This window comes from Cryptomeria japonica, chromosome 9, assembly GCF_030272615.1.
Source record: "Cryptomeria japonica chromosome 9, Sugi_1.0, whole genome shotgun sequence".
Taxonomy (NCBI): domain Eukaryota; kingdom Viridiplantae; phylum Streptophyta; class Pinopsida; order Cupressales; family Cupressaceae; genus Cryptomeria; species Cryptomeria japonica.
The window spans coordinates 697,008,996-697,027,384 of NC_081413.1; the positions used below are offsets into that span (position 1 = coordinate 697,008,996).

The 18,389-nt window shown below is 40.5% G+C and overlaps 1 protein-coding gene across 2 annotated transcripts in view; it reads right to left on the minus strand.

Moving 5' to 3' along the window:
* Positions 1 to 18,389, minus strand: part of LOC131073942 (ALBINO3-like protein 3, mitochondrial) — a 244,326-nt gene that overhangs the window by 182,637 nt on the left and 43,300 nt on the right. The window contains exons 3-4 of one of the 2 annotated variants that reach the window (XM_058010465.2): positions 14,530 to 14,619; positions 2,946 to 3,017 (exon numbers count right to left, since the gene is read on the minus strand). In XM_058010465.2, coding sequence (XP_057866448.2) covers positions 2,946 to 3,017; positions 14,530 to 14,619 — 162 coding nt within the window. The remainder of the gene's footprint in view (positions 1 to 2,945; positions 3,018 to 14,529; positions 14,620 to 18,389) is intronic. The other variant, XM_058010466.2, reaches the window with a different exon arrangement.

An 18,389-nucleotide genomic window follows, 5' to 3' on the forward strand; every position in this document is an offset into this window, starting at 1 on the left:
TGGCAGTACGGTGTGACCGTACAGTGAAGGTGCAGAGGTATGGTTGGAGTTGGATGGGGGTACGGTGGGTGTTGGATGGAGGTGTACGGTAGTGGGTCGTACGGTGGGTGTATGCTCGCCAAGTTCCGCCCTTGAGCCCTTCAGATACTTAGTCAGTTTGTATAGCGTAGTGGAATGGATTATTATTATCATAGGCACAAGAGACTTAGGTGTAGATAATGAATATTCGCACATGCACAGGAAATTATATTGATAATGATTGCACAGTAGATTACACAGACTCAGAACAGAAGCAGACTAGGGTGAGGAGGACTCCCACCGAAACTGCGGATGCCAAGAAGGGGGGATCTCTCACCTTCGAAATGACAGACAAGATGAACTCCAACTGGAATTCGCACAAACAAGAGAAAATACCAAAATTCGCCTACCTACAACAATGACTAACACGGCCAAATATATGGGCTCTGGGAAACTTCCCGAAGGGTTACAAACGAGCCGACACGACCACCCAAAACTTGCCTAATCTAATTAAATAAAAGGGCTCGAAATATTTGTTATTAAATTTGGGGCCTTACAATAAAGCAATTAGATTTATTATTTAATCATATCGGGGACATCACAGTTACAACTTTTCATTTCAGATCTTTTGACAATTCATTAACTTAATTAAAAATGAATTATATTTAATTATACTTGTATATTTTAATTTTAAACTTTATTTTATTAATTTACCATTAACTTGCATTTCAAAGTGGGGACATTACAATCCATCAAACCCAAGAGCTCGTTAATGGCACCTACCATTTGGCCTCCTAGCCCCACTCGGGGTTACCACTACTTGAATGGACCTTTATGCTACTTGTCCTCCTCATATGTCCTACCTCCCCTCCATAATGAGATGGTGGATTGACTATGATCTTAAAGGAATTTCATCCATATTAATCATACATTCCTATTATTAATCATACATTAGAAGCAATAGAATCTCTGCAAACATTCATACTTCTTATCAAATGAAGACACATAATGAGTTATCTAAATCATATGACAATGCATTATATTCATACCACAATATCTGCCAGTTATGTAAATGCTGAGTAACTTGTAACTTGTATTAGCTTGAGTGCCGGTTGATCTTCTTCGATGATGATCCTTCTTGGATTGATTGTTCTTTTCCAATGGTTGTTTAATGTTTGCTGATTGCTTCCTATCATATATTCAGAAACTTGTGAAGTCTTAGAAGACAATTTTCTAAATATATGAATGTCTGACTTCATACCGTTCTTACCTTATATTTCTATTTTTCCCTTTCTATTCCATTCTACTCTAAGACTGCTTTGGACCTGTTTTAGTTCCTATCTTATTCCCTTCCAAAAACCCCCTCTCTTTATGTCGGAATCTCCTTGCATTTATATCCATCACTTCACTTCTTGAAGAGATGCAATTTTCCCAAGAGCGGTGACTTCTTGGGGGACGTTGACCATTTCAAGAAACGTATAAATTTATTTTATTATAATTTAATTTAGCACTGCCTTCAATGCATAGTCGGCTAGGAATTAATAATTTAGAACTGCATTATACTCATTAGTCCCTGTCTCTTTGTAATCATAACAAATCGCTGTGTGCAGGTTTTAGGAATAATCGCTGCTCTGTAATAATTTAATGCGTTTTCGTATATTCCTTTTGCCTCTAAGTTCTCCCTTAAATATTTATTTCAAGGCTAGGTCGGCCCTAATTTAGACTTCTATAATATTTGTCTTATCAAAACCCTAAATTGGCTCTTACAAGCAATTTACTTCATTATATTCTATTATTTGCAGATTATAGATTGGCTCACAAACCACCACAAGCTTATATGGTAAGATATGACAATAAGAACTACTATCACTCTGACACTCGACTACTATCACTAACAACCTCGATAACTACTATCCTCCTAGATCAATTCTTGATTCACAATATTCTTCCTTAGCTGATTATGTATCAGTTCCAAGCTGTAGGAATGATCTGTATTGGCCACAAGATCCTTCAAATCTTGATGACTTGTGAAACGTGTAGGTTGGCCAAAAATCCGGTGATGAAGCATTTGGTGTTGAAGAAAGTCGAAATGGTTCTAATTGAAGGTCTCTTTGATCCCATATTGCCCTGTGATATGTAGGATTAAAAGCCCCCGGTCTCCAAATCATGCCACAAACTTCGCATGATGAATTGAGTATTGATTGTGACTCGTAAACACTTCTAGTAATGATCTTTTCATAGAATGATCCAAAACTCTTGAGATCTAGATATGATGTCCATAAGTTGTTATTGGACTTTGGTTCTTTGCCGCAAGCCAAAATGATGTTATGTGGTGAAATGAAATTAGTTGTATTGGGATGCTCCTGCATCATAGCAATTTCTACTAAAGGGGATGATGTTGAAAAGAGTGTTAAGAATTCATTATAAATCTCTTATTTCTTGATAGCTAAAAAATAAATATTTCAAAATATGCACTAATAGAGGTTGCTAGGTTTGATAGGAGTCTTGATATAGTACAACCAGCATGTTTCCAATTGTTGAATTCATAAGACAACATTTGCTAGCATTTAGGAAACGTCTCCTTCAGCTTCATTAGGGTCCATTAAATAACATACACATTCTCCATGCAATTTAAAGTTCAAAGAAGCTTGAAATCCTATTCCCAAGAACATAAATATCCATACTTCTACACATGCACACATTCCCAATTAAGTTTCACTCTTGGCTTCACTTATTTGTTCTTCAGCCAAAGCACGCCATAAGTGCCAATATTTGTTACTAATTTGTGAGTTCAATACAGATGCAAATCTAACATCACAAACCTGAGGGAGCTAGCACAAATAATGCAAATACTTCATGCCCCATCAATATCAACCTATAAGGAATAAAACATCATTTCATAGAAAAAGGAATCTGAGAAAACTTACACTATCAAAGCCAGGGTGAAGGTTCACACACATCCACTGAACTGCGAACATTGAAGAAAACAAAACAGGCATCTGCATATTCCAAATAATCAAAAGAAAAGATAAATATACCAACATATTTAGTCTACCTCAAATAAACATATAGCTCAAATTCCAATTGTTCCAAAAGCTAATAAATGGAATACTTTTATTGTTTAACCCAAATATCTTACATATAACTCAACCAATGTGTTTTTGAATATGAGGTGCCTGACAAACTAAATATCAGACATATAAAATCATCATATAAATGAGAAGAAATCAAAAGCTCTTTCAGAGAGAAACTTAAGATGCTCATTTTATGTCTTGAAGAAGGGGATAAATTTACTTTGGACTGCTTGAAGTTCAACCCAGATTACTGCAATGACTTAGCAAAAAAGCCTTACTGAAAGAAAAACAAATTGAAAATTAATCAATGGGAGAGTTCAGACAGACCAAGGAATGGATACAAATTTGTATGGCAATGCCTCAGTCATAGGTAGGCATACATAAATCAAAGAGAGAGAGACAAGGCCTAAGTTACAGGTCAGCATTAAAGCAAAATATGTCAAAGGTTGCATCACAACCACCAAAACCAGGGAGGAAACCATATAACTAATTCATAAACCAGGAACTGATGAAACTACATATAAATATTAAAGAAACATATGAAGCCATAGTTTATAAAACAGGTTTATGTATTACTCAAAGCCGTCATAATCAAGTTTGGTGAGTGCATACACTGCCATTCATAAACAGTGTAGAGCATAAATAATCTAAAAAAAGCTAATTCAAAAGTTCTTGTGAATTCATCCTATAAAACAGGTTTATGCATTACTCAAAGCTGTCATAATCAAGTTTGGTGAGTGCATACACTGCCATTCATAAATAGTGTAAAGCATAAATAATCTACAAAAAGCTAATTTAAACGGTCTTATGAATTCATCCAGTGCACAAAATCGAAAAACAAATTTGGACTAGGAACTACTCCTGCAGTCATCCAGGATCTGTAGTGTATTATACTGAATCAGAAATCTGAGCAGAGTTCTCTACTTCTCACCTTTGCCTTCAAATTCTTAGATCAGGATGAATTGACCGATCTAAGAAAGATGAAAGCCAGTATTAACAAATGGAGAGCTGATCAGGAAACTTATAAGTTTCTCAAAACTTCAGAAGCCCAATTCCATAATAATTATGATCATGGAAGTATGAATATGATGTTGTAAAAGTGAAAGCAATAATGGAATGAAGAATAATTGTGGATTATAAAGTAGTTTTATCGCTTCATGTTTCAATGTTCATAGGTAAAGACCTCATGGATGAATTTGAACTACAGGAGACTATTCGCACAATAATTGATTCCCACTTGAGAGTTGCAGATGGCTTCGTTCTCACTTGTAACAGGAGAATTCCCAACTTAACCATTCAGTTAAGTGACTATGAGTTCCAGACTGATTACTATGTGGTTGCTAGGGGAGAGATGGATGTTGTATTGGGCATGAAGTGGCTTCATGCAATTGGAGAGTTTTACCTCAACTTGCGTACTATGGAGATGAAGTTTGAGGTAAACGGGAGAAAACATGTATTGAGAGGGATGTTAGATGGTGGGCTATGCATGATCTTTTTCAAGAGGATGAAGAGATTGATCAAGCTACTATGATAAACAGAAATAAGCAGAAATACAGAAATGATAAACACTTTAACACAGCAAGTATCCTTTACAGAATAGTAACTATTATATAACTTCTCATAATAATTGCATAAACCTGGTGTCATTGTTACAGCTGCAACACTAATTTGCAAATAAACTCTAAATATGCACATACAATTTTATCTTAGAAATTGACTACAACCAATATCATTTGATATATTCTCAACAAACCCCGGAATGTCAAAATATGTCAGTAGTTCATTGAATTCCTCTTAACCTGCAATGTTGCTTAGATAAATCTGATTGGATTTCCTGAACCTGCTCTAATACCGTGTTATTTTTATGATCAGAATTTAATTAAGCGGAAATAAGGCAATAATGAATAATGTTCCCATGGCAAGTCACCCATGATACTTCAAAACATACAGGGAAAATTCGGGAACGATTCACTCAGAAAGGGCTCAAAACATTAAGTCCTTAAGTATGTGAGAGTGTCCTACATGCCAATATAATAAACAGAAGCACTCTTTCCCTGCAGGTTTACTCTAGCCCCTACCCATTCCTAATCAGAAATGGGAATGCATTTCTATGGATTTTATCACAAGCTTGCCAAAAGCCCAAAGTAGGAACTGTATATATGTTGTGGTTGACAAGCTAACAAAATTTGCTCACTTCTTTCTGATTTCAGCCACATACACAGCAGCACATGTTGCCGATTTGTTTTATAAAGAGGTGTTCAGACTTCGAAGTATAGTCAGTGACAGAGACAACACGTTCCTAAGTCATTTTTGGCAGGAACCTTTCAGGCTTAGTGGAATAGAACTCACTCCGAGCACTAGCTACCACCCACAGATGGATAGCCAAATGGAAATTGTTAACAAATGGGCAGAGGGATACCTCAAGAACTACATGCAAGGCAGCAGAAGGCAAGGGTTAAGTAGTTGCATTTGTGTGAATATTGCTATAACACAACTTCTCACATGTCTATCTAGATGTCACCATTTATGGCTCTGTACAATTATGAGGCTCCTAATTTCCTAGATTTGTTATTTGGGGAAATTAGGGTGCCTAAGGCAAAGGATCTGCTACAAAAGAGTTGGGATATAATAAAGTCCTTGAAGGAGAACATTCAAAAGGCACAAACTCAGCAAAAGCAGTATGCAAATCAACATAGAGTTGAGCATTCTTTAGAGGTGGGTGACATGGTTTATTTGATGTTGCAACCATATATACAATCCACTCTCAAGAAGAGTGTGTTGACGTGTCTAAAATCGCTGAACTTGCGACTTCATCTGGCCAACGCAGAATAGAATAAACTCGTTGAGTATCCTATCCTCTCTCGAGATAAGGAAATCCCTAATGCTTTGATGTGTTTATGCTGGAAACACAAGGGGGACTTACAGTGAGATAGGCGATTGCTGGATGAGTTCCCCAAAACTTTAATGGTCTTGCTTATCAAATGATTTCAGTTGAGTTGATATTGTCTTCAATGGGACTATGGATTCTCTTGAAAAAAAAAAGGGAAAAGGAAGGAAGGATAGGGAGAGAGAGATACATAAAAATATAAATGTTAACTACGATAGCAGGTTCAGTAAACAGACGGACACCTCCAAATAACTAGACTAAGCATCACCAGCTTTTTAAGCACAATACTTGCATAAATCTAGTGCGATCTTTAAAGGAAAATAGGATTTTCATGTTATCAGATACAACATTAGAACTTTTACATTCATTCAGTGAGCACTCAATAACCGAACTAAATATATGAAAGGTTCAGATTAACCATGCAGAAGGAAAGGCAATCAGCCATTCCCTAATGGTGTGAACTGCGAGGATTCTATCGGATGTTTATTTGAAAATGCTATATAAAGGAAATAAACATAACTGAAAAATTTCTAGATTAATGAAGAAGGAGACCATGCACTCACAAAGAAACTTGAAAACAGTCTTAACTTTGCATTAAATCCTGTAAATTTCGCCAGAGTTTTTGCAACAATCCAAGAACTTCTTACAAAATGAGGGAAAACCAGTCCCCTTTAAATAGGCTCCAAAATTGGATGAATGGCCCGGATCTAATCTAAACAAATGGCCCAGATTCATCCATAAAACATGGCTGCCCATACCCATAAATGGGAGGCAAATATCAACAACCACCCCAAAATGAGCAATAACTACCCAAAAAGGATAATTAAAACTAATCCAGAATTATCCAAAAAGGTGCATTCATAAAGTTTTACATTTTAGTTGACTTGAAAGTCAAATATGACCCTATTGGCCAAAAGTGCACTTTTCAAAATTTAAAAAGGAAAAAAGTGCATTTTTAGGAAAGCACTTTTTCTTTTCCAGTTTCAAATCCTTTGATCAAAAATTGACTTTCTTCATGCAAATATTCCCACCAGAGATCTCGACCTGCTGCACGTTCCTCACGAACATACTCCTGGAACCTGATACATAATTGAAAAAGCAGACTGAATGGAAGCATAGGAGGATGGCGAATTTTATATTGCATGCCCTCGAGGTATTGGTCTACCTGCTTCAAACCATCTTGCCAACTGGAACGATTACGCTCAAAGCACAACATGTCCGAGTGGAATTGACCGGCAAAGCCTAGGTCCTTAGTGGAATAAGTGATCTTATTTATTCCCAATCTTTCCTTCCAGTCTGGCAGTATCACTTCATCGGATTGGTCATTTACCCATCCCGAAATCATTAATAGGATTATCTTGCCAAGTTCCTGCATGATTTTCAGAATTACCTCGCATGCATTGTGTTCTCTATCGATGATTTCCTTCGCATCATTCTTCATGTTGATAGTCCAGTACCATTCTTTGAAAATGCCAATACCATGAGGGTGCAGGATGTCGGAGAGTGTAGGTATCTGTGCTTGGGTCCAAAAAAGGGCGTTCATGAGGGGAAGAGTAGTGGCAGCCACTTCCTGGATGTGGAGAGATTCCCTCTTTACCTCTAATAACTTAACCAAAGTGGTTTCTCGGTGGTGAGACATTTCCTTCACTTCCTCAAGGATTCATTCTCCCCTTCTTCTGATGCCTTGTATCCATTCCTTGACGGCCCTTGCGGTGTCCCGTACTCCTTCAAATTCTGTTGTGGTCCTCTGTGCCAATGCTGTCGGGGGAATGTGGGATTCGGAGGCATTGTGTAATGGTCTCAGGAGTTGATCAATGTACCCTTCGGCCTGCTCAACACGAGCCCGATACATATCCTTCTCAGTTGTTATCTCTTCTAGTTGCCTGGGTATGTTCTGCACTGAATCCTTGAATTCCTCCTTTTCCTGTGCCCTAGTGGCTCGTCCGATGGGGACGGTTGTGATGCTATAATCTGCCAGTGTGATCTGATCTACTGGCTTGTCTACAGGCGGGGTGGCAATGTGGAGAGTATGATTCCTTTGCTCATCTTTAGTCATTCTGGAATATGCCTTGAGCTTTTTCTTCCCCTTAGCTTTAGCTTGGTCTATGCATGAGAATATGTCCTCGAGGTCGATAGGTGGTTTGGTGGTGGCCTTGCGCTGGGCTCTGGCAATTAACCATTCCTGAGGTACAGTCTGGGCTAACGCTATGGTTAAATTTTCACTCCGTTCTTTGATGTTTTCAGCCGTCTAATCACAAATTTGCAGTTGTTCTGTTACCGGAGGGGTGGAGGAGGTGCCAAGTTCCTTACTTGCAGCTGAACTTTCTCCCACTTCACTGAACAATTGTCTGGTGCCTTCGTGTGATGGTTGCTCTTCAGTCCTCTCGAGCTCGCAGTTCTCCTCTGCCCTTTGCTCTCCTTCAACGGTAGAGTCATCTTTGGTTGTATTATGGAGCAGCAGTTCATGGCGGCTCTGTTGGGTGGGTTCATGCACTCCGATCCCTTGAATGGATGGAATCTCTCCTTCCTCTATTTGGTAACCCGGTTGGGTTGATTCAATGGCTCTTAGCTCAGCTTCTAGCATGTCGGGTGCAGAAGGATCATCAGCTCCAAATGCATTAATGTCACTCTGGGAAGGCAGAGCAGGTATATAATCTAATTCTACTACATCGTCGGACGAACTGGGGTCCTTTGACGATGAAGTGACCTTTGGTCTCCTTATAGGAATCTTCTCCCTTCTTGTTCTCTTGGATGTCTGAGTCCCTCTGCAAGCCTTAGCCTTCGTTCTCTTCTCGGGTTTTTCAATTTCTTCCCTAGGTGCACTGGACGTTCCCTCATCTTCGAAAGACTGAGAATCGAGGTTGCCCATCAAGTGGTAGGTGAACTGGACTCCTTCATGAATTAGTCTCTCAATCTGCTGATGCAACCATTGGTCTGTATATCTTGTTGGGGCTGCCATGACTGCCTCAAAATCAATGATCGAGTCCTGGGACCAATCAACGCCTGGCAAAAGATGTCTCACTGCCTCAAATTCCCAGACTTGCAGACAATTCCTGAATCCATGAGTTGATCCGAGACCCGGCGGTATTCAAAGAGTCACATTTGTTGCACACTCAGCCTCGAATATTCACACCTCCGGACCTCATAGTCATCAGAGCAGTTCTTCCAATAATCCTCAACTGATTCCTTTGCCCTGTACTGCCTGCCATAGGCTCTCTTTGCCAGATTATCGTGATTGAAATATTTTCTCGGAAAGTGCTCTTGTAGGCCATAAGAGGCCAGCTCTGCAAGGGATTCCTCTGCTAGGGTGGGGGTCTTCAGATGGACATCCTGGTTGCCTATGATCATGGGGAACGCGAATCCAGCCTACTTGCTCTCTCTGAGTAAGATGTCGGCCGGACATGACTGCCTTGCGACCTCCATAAGAACTACTTTGTCAGTTGGGTACCGTGGAAGTCGGAGAGGGGCACCATCAAAGCCCGCTATTCGGATATAGGAGAACCTTGGGAACTGGATGAACCAGACTCCGTATCTCTGTACTAGAATAGTAGCTTGCTCTGAGAGCCTTATGTGTAATCCTCCCTACATTAGCCTGACCAAGCACATTGTGAAGGCGTCATTGACGCGCTCATATTGGCCAACTGCATAAGCTAGGCTGCTCTTTTCTCTCTGAGCTATATCCTGATAGTGCAGCTGCAGATAACAATCATAGACCTTTACCTGACCAGGCCCATTCCCAATTTCACCTTTCATTATTAAACCTGGCAGTGGCTGGTTCTTGGCGAACATGTAGACCAACTAAGAGGTCATAGTGAAGTACTTTTTGCTCTCGAGTTCAATTAGCTGAGTGTGGATGTTGTTGCTTATAATCTGGGCCCAGTCAAACTTAGACTTCCCAGCGAAGACTTGCTCTATGAAATAAAACATCCACTCTTCAAAGTAGTTGGATTTAGGAAGTCCCATAACCCTGCTGAGTAATGTGACCATATCCCCATGCTCATTATGAAAGTCACTTCTTGGGGTCTTTTTCCCAATTCTATCTCTTGGAGGCCTTCTCTCCTTGTACCACTCTTCGTTGATCAGTGTTCTGCATCTAGCCGGATTCATATCATATGCCCGCTGTGCCTCGTCTATAGTCGTGGCCGTGGGATTGTTTGGGAAGGGAATATCGAATGCGTCGCCAATGGCCTCAGGAGTGAAGTTGGCGAGGGTCGTATTCTCGAGGAGCACCAATCTGGAACCTGGCTGATAATGTCGGGCAGCCTCTACCACTAACTCATAGTTTTGTACTGCTGGAGGAAATCCCGCCGCTTGGGCGATGCCTCTACCATCTGTCTGGGCTTGCCATATGCGTTAGGGGAGAAGACCCGATTCTTAAAGTCTTGGATATCAATATGGCCTAGGTCGGTATCACCAACACTGTCCCAGGCGCTTTGAACTTTTGACTCCCTCAATCCCCCTCTTTGATACTGGTACTTCATCCTTTCGACTTTACGTGGGATATCTGATTTGGATGCTCACGATGTCTCGGCTGTAGCGGGCGTTTTATATGATTCCACCGCCGATCTAGGCATTTATCCTGCACAGCCAGATGCAGATTACGGGGCGATATAAAAGAAGTAAAGCGGGTTAGATAGAGAATACTCCAACATTCAAGGATTAATTCAAAATTTAGATTGGAAACAGAGTGATATTGCTAGCTGAGAGCTTGATCGAGCAAAGCATTTATTCATGAAGCTTTTGATCGCGAATTTATATTTAAGCATTTTCTGGATTAATTTTCAAAAGGGACAAAGCTCGAAAAATTCTCCTAAGTTTGAAAATGCAATTTCTGGTTAAATCTTAGGAGCAAATTCTAATTTCGACTGCTTTGCACGACGTTTTAATAATCGGAAAAAAGATGCGAATTTTAAGCATTTTAATCAGTTTTGCGCATGCATGCATCCAATTTATAAACATTTCAGATGATCAAGAGAGACAAAGCGTACTTACCTGATGAAAATGGATGGCGAGAAATTGCCCGACTTGCTGTGCAAAAACGAATGGATAAATCTGCAAATTTTGAATTCCAACAGTTATCTCTCTAATTCAAATTTTCGCGGCTGCGGTTGGAAAAGAATTTGCAATGTCGAGTTTTAAACTAGGCAATTTTCACTTTAGGCGATTTAGCAATTTGAACCTGGACGCTTGGAAGGGTTTGTGTCCGCGTTTTACCTTGAATGCAAATTATACTTTCTGGCTTTCCTTTCAAAACCAAACGCGATCCTCTCTCACACGAACTTCGGTGGTATGGAGGGGTTTTGCAGGCCTTCAAACCTCACGTCTCCTCCTAAATCGCGGACTTCACGTTTTTTTTGCGTTTTGAGGTTTACTGCACTTTCGCACTGTGTTCTTCGGATGAATGGAGGTTTTCGGAGCATTTGGGGTTTTCGCCAGAACTGCCCTTGCTTCTTCACGGCTATCCTCTAGCTCGCGACTTTGGTGGAATGGTGGTTTTCGGAACCTAAACTGCGTTGTTACCTTGAAGAACTTAGGCGCTTTTCACACAAACTTCGGACCTTTTAGACGTTTTGGCGATTTTCAAGGCTTTCATGTTTTTTTTCTTTCTTTTGCGAGTTTTTACGAATTCTCCCATTTTGCCCTTAGGGTCCGAAATTCGGCCCATAAGGCGATTTTGGCAACTTTAAGACAAGTTCGGACCTTTTACGTTTTTTGCGAATTTATCCAAACTTCGGAGCTTTCAACGATTTTGTCAACTTAATAGATTTCAGAGCTTAAGGCACCTTTGCAATTTTCGGAGTTTTCACGCCTTTTGCGAACTTAACAAAATTTCAGAGCTTAAGGCACCTTTTGCAATTTTATGAATTTCTCTCATTTTGTCCCCAGGGTCCGAAATTCGGCCCCCTGGCGATTTTTGCAACTTTGGAAATTTCTCTCATTTTGTCCCCAGGGTCCGAAATTCGGCCCCCTGGGCGATTTTGTCAACTTTGGAAATTTCTCTCATTTTGTCCCCAGGGTTCGAAATTCGGCCCCCTGGGCGATTTTTGTAACTTTGGAAATTTCTCTCATTTTGTCCCCAGGGTCCGAAATTCGGCCCCCTGGGCGATTTTGCAAACTTTTTAAATTTCTCTCATTTTGTGCGAGCTTGGGCACTTGGGCAAGTTTGGAGGACTTTGGCATTTTGCAACGAAATTCGTTCCTCCTTTCCAGTTGGCGAAAATCGTCCTTCATTTAAATCTTGTAAACTCCGTAAAAACAAACCTCAGATAATCTATCTCATCGCTCTTACGCGAAGAATGACAACTTTGGGTCGTCATGCGACCTTCAGGCACATTGCTCTTTGCTTGGCAGGCCTCGCCAACTTCTCTCACCTTACGCCTATCCAAGGCGATTTCACAATTTTGAACAATCTCTTGGCATTCATGCCCGAGGGCTAGACTAGCCTAATGGAATCATCGGCTCTTTTCTTTCAACATCATCACTTCACGGACCAGTCGCGGACTCGCTCGAAAGGACGCGAGACACTTTGCACGAAACTCAACAGGGCGAAGACAAAAGGCTCAAAAAAAAAAGGGAAGGGGGACCCTATCGGCGACAGGGAGCGTGTGCAACGCACAACAGAGTGTTGCAATAAAGCTTAAGCCTCACTACTATGGTCCGTTCAGAGTCTCCAAAACAGTGGGAGAAGTAGCTTATGAGTTAGAATTACCAACAAAGAGCAAGGTGCATTATATTTTCCATGTGTTTTGACTTTTGCGTCAAGAAGGCATTGGGACACAATGTTGTGCCATCAATGGAGTTGCCCACTCTGGATGAAGAGGGCAAATTGATTCTTATACTTGAGGCCACCATTGACACTAGAGAGCATACCTTGCAGACAAGGGTCATCAGGGAATATTTGGTGAAGTGGAAGAATTTACCAGTGGTGGATGCAACATGGGAAAATGAGCAGATTCTACAACATCTTGAGTTGAGATTGCTTGTGGGCAAGCAATTTTGAGGAGGGAGGATTGTAATGTCCCTTTCCTAAACGTCAGTGTTATTTGTTTGATTAGCCTATTAACCTTGGTTCTCATAGGCTAATTCAATGGTTAGGGAACCCATTCAAAGTTTGGTTGCTCTTGTAGGGAGTTTGTTGGCACATTCAGATGTTTTTATTCCATACTATTTTTAGTAAGTCGCAAGAGGGTTGCAGACATAGTCAATTTTAACTAAGTTACAGGAGGGTTGTGTTGATGTCTTTTTTATGCACATGTGAACACAGAATAAAATACCTAAATACCTTATCCTCTCTTGAGCAAAGTTTCCTGACTCCTGAAGATCTCGCCGAAGGATCAGTCGAGGCAACTCCAAGGGTCTTGTATGTAGGTTCTCTACTCGTGGATAAGCTCCTTGTGGTATGATGTGATTTTGCTGGAATCACAAGGGGACTTACACTTGATGACTAAACGTCTGATTTGCTTTGAATATTGCTGGAACACAGGATTTCACTAGCATAGATTTTTTGAAAAAAAGGAAAAAAGGATGAGGGCAAGGGAAGGATCTAATTCTGCACTAAGAATGTAGGAGCAATGATTGATCTTTGATGAAATTCTAACTAAGTCTTGTTTTGACATACCAGGACCATCTCCACAAGATTAGTGCGATCTTCGGAGGAAAGCTTTATGATGTTCAGATCATCGCTACAGGCATAGACACCATCAGGCTGATGCATATCAGTGAAGAAGCGACAATTGAAGTTAAGCTTAAGCTGAATGATTCCAGTTGACTACACAAGGCAAGTCTGCAATCAACAAACTGCTAGTAGTATGGATATACAAATTTCACCATCAATCAAACACATTTCTTCCACTCATCAAATAACATGAAATCAAATCCGAGAAGTATAGAGACCATGCAAATTGTTGAATTGACCCATAGATTTCACCATTTCTTCAATGAAGTTTTACATGTCTTTTACAACAACATCTTGGCAACAATCTTTGCCTTCTCTTTCTATTCTACTCTAACTGCTATTCTATTTGTTATCAATCATTGGCTATTCTAACCTCTATCAACTAATTATTCACCTTCTAACTACTGACTAACTATTAGCTTTTACAAATGAAGAGCCAGGGCTTATATAGTGCCCACAATACAATTCAATGGCTTAGATCAATTTGAGATCAATGGCCGAGATTTTACAATGAAAACCCTAATTAGGGTTTGTTACAACAAACTTAATTCTGACCAATGAAATAATTGCATTATCTAGACACATGTCTTCTCTGGAATAATCGACCAATGGATAACCAGGGTAGGTACATCGAAGTTTGTGCCATTTTGATGAGCCAGGTACATTTAAAATATGGACACGCTGGGGTGTACCAATCTGACATGGAGGAGTGATGACTGGGACGCCACCCTGCCTGACACTTGTAACTTGGTTGATGCTCAATTTGGTGATGCTGAGAAGCTAACTTTAATTAACTCTTCTGGAACTGTCTACTTCTTCAATGAACCCTTGCTTTAATCCTCTTTTGTCTTTTATGTGCAGGATGGATGGTGTACCTTCCCTTCGAATGCTGGACTGGAAGAGGTCGTCCCTGATGATGTTGGACCGGAGAAGGTCGTCCTTGTCTTGCCCTGGTCTTCTTTCATCTGCAAGACAAACCATAAGATGATTAAGGACATAATATATTTATTCGGACACATAATGTATTTATTCTAACATAGCATTTTATACCTTAAATCACAACAAGAAGACATCAAAATTAAGTTGTTCAAGAGTCTTTCCAAGGATAGGCCCTATAGAAATTTCGCCTTGGACCCTTTGGAAGGGTCAGGAGCGAATTTTGCATTCTTGGCTCAAAATGTTCTCACTTTGCAACCGTACTTGCTAGATACATGCCCAAGGACGTCCTCATTCTCAACGAACACCAAGCTTGATATAAATTTGGGGCAAAAATGGAGGTTTTAAGAATTTCGCTCTGGACCCTTTGGAAGGGTCAGGAGCGAAATTCAAGCTTTAAGTCTTAATTCCTCATCTCCTTCACTTCAATTCATCCTACAGGGCAAAGAAACATCATTTCAACCTCAACTACGCCTTAGGACTCAAAGTCTTGACTTGACACAAGGAGAAAATAGGGATTTTGATGAATTTCGCTCTGGACCCTTTGGAAGGGTCAGGAGCGAAATTCCAATTTTAGCTCAAAATTCACATTTTTGAAGGTGAAACATCTTTCCAAGGCATTCTAAATAGCTTCTCTCACCCTAGTATAGGCCTGACTTAGCACAAAATTTGGAGAAAAGGATGGTTTTAGTGTTTTTCGCTCTAGACCCTTTGGAAGGGTCAGGAGCGAATTTCTTGCTTGTAGTTTACTTCTTCATCATTTCAACTTCAATCCACCTCACAAGGCAAGGAAATACTTCTCTTCTTTCATCCAACCCAAGATTAACTTGATTTTGCAAGGCAAAATAGGTGATTGAAGGATTTTTGCCCTGGACCCTTTGGAAGGGTCAGGAGCGATTTTCCTCCTCTGGCCTAAAATCATCATTTCTGGAGACAACCATCAACTCAAGCGCAATCACAAGGGCATCTTTTACCTTGGCCTAGGCATAGCTTAGCAAAAGTTTGAAAGGAATAGGTAGATTTTAAGATTTCGGCTTTGGACCCTTTGGAAGGGTTAGGAGCGAAAATCTTGTTTTAGGGCTATTTCGCCATCCTTTCAACTTCAAATCACCTCCAAGACTTAGAACACCTTGCCTCCTCTCCAGGGTCAAGAGCAAAATTCAAGCTTTAAGTCTTAATTCCTCATCACCTTCACTTCAATTCATCCTACAGGGCAAAGAAACGTCATTTCAACCTCAACTACGCCTTAGGACTCAAAGTCTTGACTTGACACAAGGAGAAAATAGGGATTTTGATGAATTTCACTCTCGACCCTTTGGAAGGGTCAGGAGCGAAATTCCAATTTTAGCTCAAAATTCACATTTTTGAAGGTGAAACATCTTTCCAAGGCATTCTAAATAGCTTCTCTCACCCTAGTATAGGCCTAACTTAGCACAAAATTTGGAGAAAAGGATGGTTTTAGTGTTATTCGCTCTGGACCCTTTGGAAGGGTCAGGAGCGAATTTCTTGCTTGTAGTTTAATTCTTCATCATTTCAACTTCAATCCACCTCACAAGGCAAGGAAATACTTCTCTTCTTTCATCCAACCTGTTGTGACCTTTTCACACATCGCCCCATTGCTACTGGGGACCCTCTGATTTTCCTGCTTTCTAGGGTTTTGTTAGCGTCCTGTGACCTTTTGCTGCAGTTTCACTAAGTCTTATCCAGTTCAGAGCATTTCAGGCCTGACTATTGAAAGTTAGTTTTTGCAAGTTATGTGATTCCGAAGTGTGAACACCACCAGAGTGCTTAGAGAGGCCAAAGGACGAAGATCGCAATTGATTTGGACGAATTTGGACAACTTTCTATTTTTAGAAAGTTTGCTTTTTTGCTTTTTTCCTATTTTTTAGGAAGTTTCGTTTTTGGCATTTCTAGCCCAATCCCCGGTATGGCTATTTTTAGAAAGTTTTTCCTATTTTTTAGGGATGTCTGCTTTTTGCTTTTTCGGGATGCAACCCTAGGGTTTACACTTGTACCACTGACCTGCTTCGACCGGAACTCGAAAATTCCAAGTTTTGACCTAAAAAAGCTAAATCCCTAGATTTTAGGCTTTTTTGCTTTTTCGGGATGCAAACCTAGGGTTTACACTTGTACCACTGACCTGCTTCGACCGGAACTCGAAAATTCCAAGTTTTGACCTAAAAAAGCTAAATCCCTAGATTTTAGGCTTTTTTGCTTTTTCGAGATGCAAACCTAGGGTTTACACTTGTACCACTGACTTGCTTCGACCGGAACTCGAAAATTCCAAGTTTTGACCTAAAAAAGCTAAATCCCTAGATTTTAGGCTTTTTGCTTTTCCGGGATGCAAACCTAGGGTTTACACTTGTACCACTAACTAGCTTCGACCGGAACTTGAAAATTCCAAGTTTCGATCTAAGAAGCTAAATCCCTAGATTTTAGGCTTTTTTGCTGCTTCAGATGATCCACCTAAGCACGGATTTCAAATTTCAAGTTAATCCGGTTAAATTAGATTAAACTGTGAAATTTTGAAGTTTCTCTGAAAATTATGCTAAGTCTGGCTAACAAAGGTTTTTGAAGTATTTTTGCAGGTTCAAACCCCACCACGATGCAAGAGAGGCCATGAAGGAGCCTTGCCTAAAGTCCGCCATGCCTGAAGTCTGCCATGCCTTAGAAGGCTGTGAGGGTGCTCAGTCTAAAGTCCGCCATGCCTTTGAGAGGTCACATGGGTGCCAAGCCAAAAGTCCGCCATGAATTTGGAGGTCATGTGGGACACACCTTCAAAGTCCGCCCAAGCATGTGGAGAGATAGAAGAGCCAAGTCCACCAAGGTTAGGAGGGTCAAGGTGAAGGAGCCTCCACCAAAGTCCGCCCAAGCAAGAGGAGCCTTGCCCAAAGTCTGCCACACCCTAGAGGGGCCATGAAGGAGCAAAGGCTAAAGTCCGCCCCATGCCTTAGCCAAAATTTTGCCTTGAAGAGAGCTATGAGGGGAGCCTTCCAAAGTCCGCCCAAGCAAGAAGAGGGATGCCTAAAGTCCGCCCAAGTGATGGAGGAGCACACCTCAAAGTCCGCCAAGGCTAGAGGGGCCATGAAGGAGCTAACACCAAAGTCCGCCCAAGGTGGAGCACTCTCCAAAGTCCGCCCCATGCCTTTGGGAGGTCACATGAGTGCCAAGTCCCAAGTCCGCCAACGGTAAAGGAGCCCATGAAGGTCCTTACTCCAAAGTCCGCCCCACCTAGAGAGGCCATGGAGGAGTCAACACCAAAGTCCGCCAAGGCGAAGGAGGCCATGTGGGAGCAAGGGTCAAAGTCTGCCCCAATGCCTTAGCCAAATTTTCACTTTAATGGAGGCCATGAAGGAGTTCTAGCCAAAGTCCGCCATACCTTGGACAGGTTGGCAAAGTGCACCAAAACTTGATAATGGAAATTCAAAATTCGAAAAAAAAATCCACCTACACATTGAAAAGTCAAACAAAGATGCCAGTGATGTCACCAAATCCACTAGGATTTCAAAATTAAATCCAAAATGAAGAAATATCTAAATAAATAAAAAATCCCCAAAATAAATCCAAAATGGAAAGTTTTTTTTGATAATATTGAGAGAATATTAAAAAATTATTGAGATATTAATTCAAAATGGAAAGTTTTTTTTGAAAGGGAATATTCGAGGATTGATGAATATCTTCAAACTTAAATCAAAATGGAAAGTTTTTTTTTAGAATTAGAAGTATGAGTTGGATGATTTTAGGGGTTTTGCTTAACCTTGTCTACAAATACTTCATTATCAAATTCATTATTACACCA